The sequence below is a fragment of the Primulina huaijiensis genome, chromosome 13 (genome assembly GCF_012295235.1).
Source record: "Primulina huaijiensis isolate GDHJ02 chromosome 13, ASM1229523v2, whole genome shotgun sequence".
In the NCBI taxonomy this organism is placed as follows: domain Eukaryota; kingdom Viridiplantae; phylum Streptophyta; class Magnoliopsida; order Lamiales; family Gesneriaceae; genus Primulina; species Primulina huaijiensis.
Genome location: NC_133318.1, coordinates 6895056 through 6897824, shown reverse-complemented (window position 1 = coordinate 6897824; position 2769 = coordinate 6895056). Strand labels below are relative to the sequence as shown.

Below are 2769 nucleotides of genomic sequence, written 5' to 3'. Positions count from 1 at the left end.
GGATAAGCAACCGAGGTGAAAGACTGAGTGATCTTCATTTCTTGACACAAAGACGTGATCTCATTTCCTTGAAATTGCCTTCCATTATCTGAAATTAATCTCTTGAGAACTCAAAACCAGCACACAATGTTCTTCCATAGAATTTCAACACCTCTATTTCAGTTATTCTAGTCAAAGGTTCAGCCTCAACTCATTTGGAGAAATAATCCATTGCCACCAATAAGAATTTTTTTTGAGCTCGAGCAACTGGAAAAGGTTCCACAATATCGATACCCCATTGGTTGAAAAGACAAGATGCCCAAATAGGTTTCACAAGAGTGGCCGGGCTGTGCTGAAAATTGGAATGATGTTGACACCCTTCACAAGCCCGGACAACTCAAAAAGAATCTTGGCTTATACTCTGCCACCAGAATCCAGCAAGCATTGCTTTTCGGGCCAACATTGTTCCTCCGAGATGCACCCCACAAATTGTTGTGCCTTCTGAAGGAACTGGAAGAATGGATAACTTAGATGTGCAGATCGGGATATGAACCAAGAAAGAGAAGCAATTCTCCCGGTCAGCTTCTGTACTTCGCGGATAGATCGAGGAGATGGCATGTCTAGCACTGACTTGACTTTCTCGAGATTCACCTCAATCGGTAACCACATAACCCAAAAATTTACCACTCTTTACACCAAATACGCACTTGGATGGATTGAGCTTGATCTCATAATGCATGAGAGTGGCAAAAGTTTCTTCCAAATCAGAAATAAAGCAAGAAGTCTCTCGAGACTTGCCCAACATATCATCTACATATACCTCAACATTCCTCCCCAACTGCTTCTCAAAGACTCGATTCATTAGACACTGATATGTAGCCTCGGCATTCTCTAATCTTAAAGGCATGAAAACATAACAAAATGTGCCTCCCGAAGTAATGAAGCTGGCTTTATCTTGATCACTCTCGGCCAGGGAAATTTGATGGTACCCCTTATAAGCATCCATGAAACTGAGTAATTCATATCCAGAGGTGGAATCCACCAACTGATCAATCCGTGGCAAGGGAAAATGATCTTTAGGGCAAGCCTTGTTGAGATCTCTAAAATCAACACACATCCTCCAGTTCCCTGTAGCCTTTGGAACTAACACCACATTCGAGAGCCACGTAGGAAATTGTATTTCTTGAATGTGGTCGGCCTGCAACAAATCTCAAACCTGTACATCAATTACTTTGTCCTTTTCAGGACCAAAGTGTCTCTTCTTCTGCTTAATAGGTTGAGATCCCGAGAGGATGTTCAGATGATACTCAGCTATCAGGGGTGAGATCCCGATCAATTCCTGTTGGGACCAGACAAAAACATTAATGTTAGCTCTTAAACAGTTTAATAAACTGACCCGGGTGGATAGGTCAAGATCGCGAGCGACCCGGATCTCTTTGTCTGGCCCAATCTCCACCACTTCCTGCTCTTCCTCCGCCACAAAATGAACCTTCCCTTTCTCTACTATTCTCTCCATCTCCTCACTACCACTTACTCTCTTCTCCTCCCTCCTTGCCTTCTTCTGATCCACTCGGACTGCTTCCACATAACACTTTTGAGAAGAAGGTTGATCTCCCTGTGCCTCTCCCTCTTGATTTCCAACTGGAAATTTGATCTTTTGATGATATGTGGATGCTACTGCCTTCAACTTATTCATGGCCGGTCGGCCCAATATGATGTTATATGACGATGGAGCATCCACAATTGTAAAAGTAGTCATGACCATCTTCCTCAATTCCCGAGTGCCCAAAGTCAAGGGCAAAATAATCTCTCCTTCCGGGTAAACAGCATGGCCAGCAAAGCCAAAAAGGTCTGTTTCTACTGTCTCCAACTGGTAACCTTGCGAATCCATTTTTACCAATACCTCCTTGAAAATAACATTTACAGAACTGCCAGAATCAACAATAACCCTCATGATATCATAATTAGTCACCCGGGCTTGGATTACCAAGGCATCATCATGAAGAAGACTGACACCCTTGAGATCCTCCAGGCCGAAGCTGATAACTACCTCTCTCCTTCTCGTTCCCTCTACCTCTAAAAATTATCTCCTACTCCATGCATTCCGAGCCCGGTTAGAATCTTAATCTGTGGAGCTTCCAGAAATCATCTTTATTACCCCTAAAGTAGGGGATGAAGCTTTCTTCTTCTCAAGCTCTTGATTCCTCCTCCTACTAGGGGCACCTCTTGAGTTTTCCCGGGCACTGAGTCCTGGATGTCGAGTTGCACAAGGTGGCAATGTCAGCCTCTTATTTGACGGACTATATCTCGTGGCAGCAGGCAGGACATAATCTCTTTTCAACATTCGGCAATCCTCTGTGTTATGAAAACACACTTTATGCAGAGTACAATATTCCTTCTTCTCGGGTCTAACAGGCTGCGGATTGTGATTAAGATCTTTCTATCTTTTTGCACTGCATTCTTGAAAATCTCGGCCCCAGGTTATTTTCAAAGGCACATGATGAGAAAAATGTCTGGGATTGTCCTTCCTCTGCCCTCTCTCCTCGGGTCTGGCCACCCGATCACCCTTTTCTCTCCTCAAAGCCTCCTTCTTCTGCTTCTGGGCCTCGTCCATATTGATGTATTTTTCCGCCCAGGCCAAGAGATCTTCAAATCCCCGGGCGTTCTCTTGGTTAGAGATCAGAAAAACTCCCCATCCCGAAGACCCTGAGTAAATGCAGTAGTATTGGTCTCGGGAGCACAGGAAGGAACATCCAAAGAAACTCGATTAAACCTTCGGATGTATGTCCT

At 44.2% G+C, this 2769-nt stretch overlaps 1 protein-coding gene across 1 annotated transcript; it reads right to left on the bottom strand.

Annotated features, from left to right (window-relative positions):
* Positions 1–631: 631 nt before the first annotated feature.
* On the bottom strand, positions 632–1933 carry LOC140991177 (uncharacterized). The gene is made up of 3 exons (XM_073461132.1): positions 1376–1933; positions 1196–1318; positions 632–1114 (listed from the first exon to the last, which is right to left on the bottom strand). The coding sequence occupies exons 1-3, from the start codon at positions 1931–1933 to the stop codon at positions 632–634; spliced, it is 1164 nt and encodes a 387-aa protein (XP_073317233.1).
* Between the last annotated feature and the right edge of the window lie 836 nt (positions 1934–2769).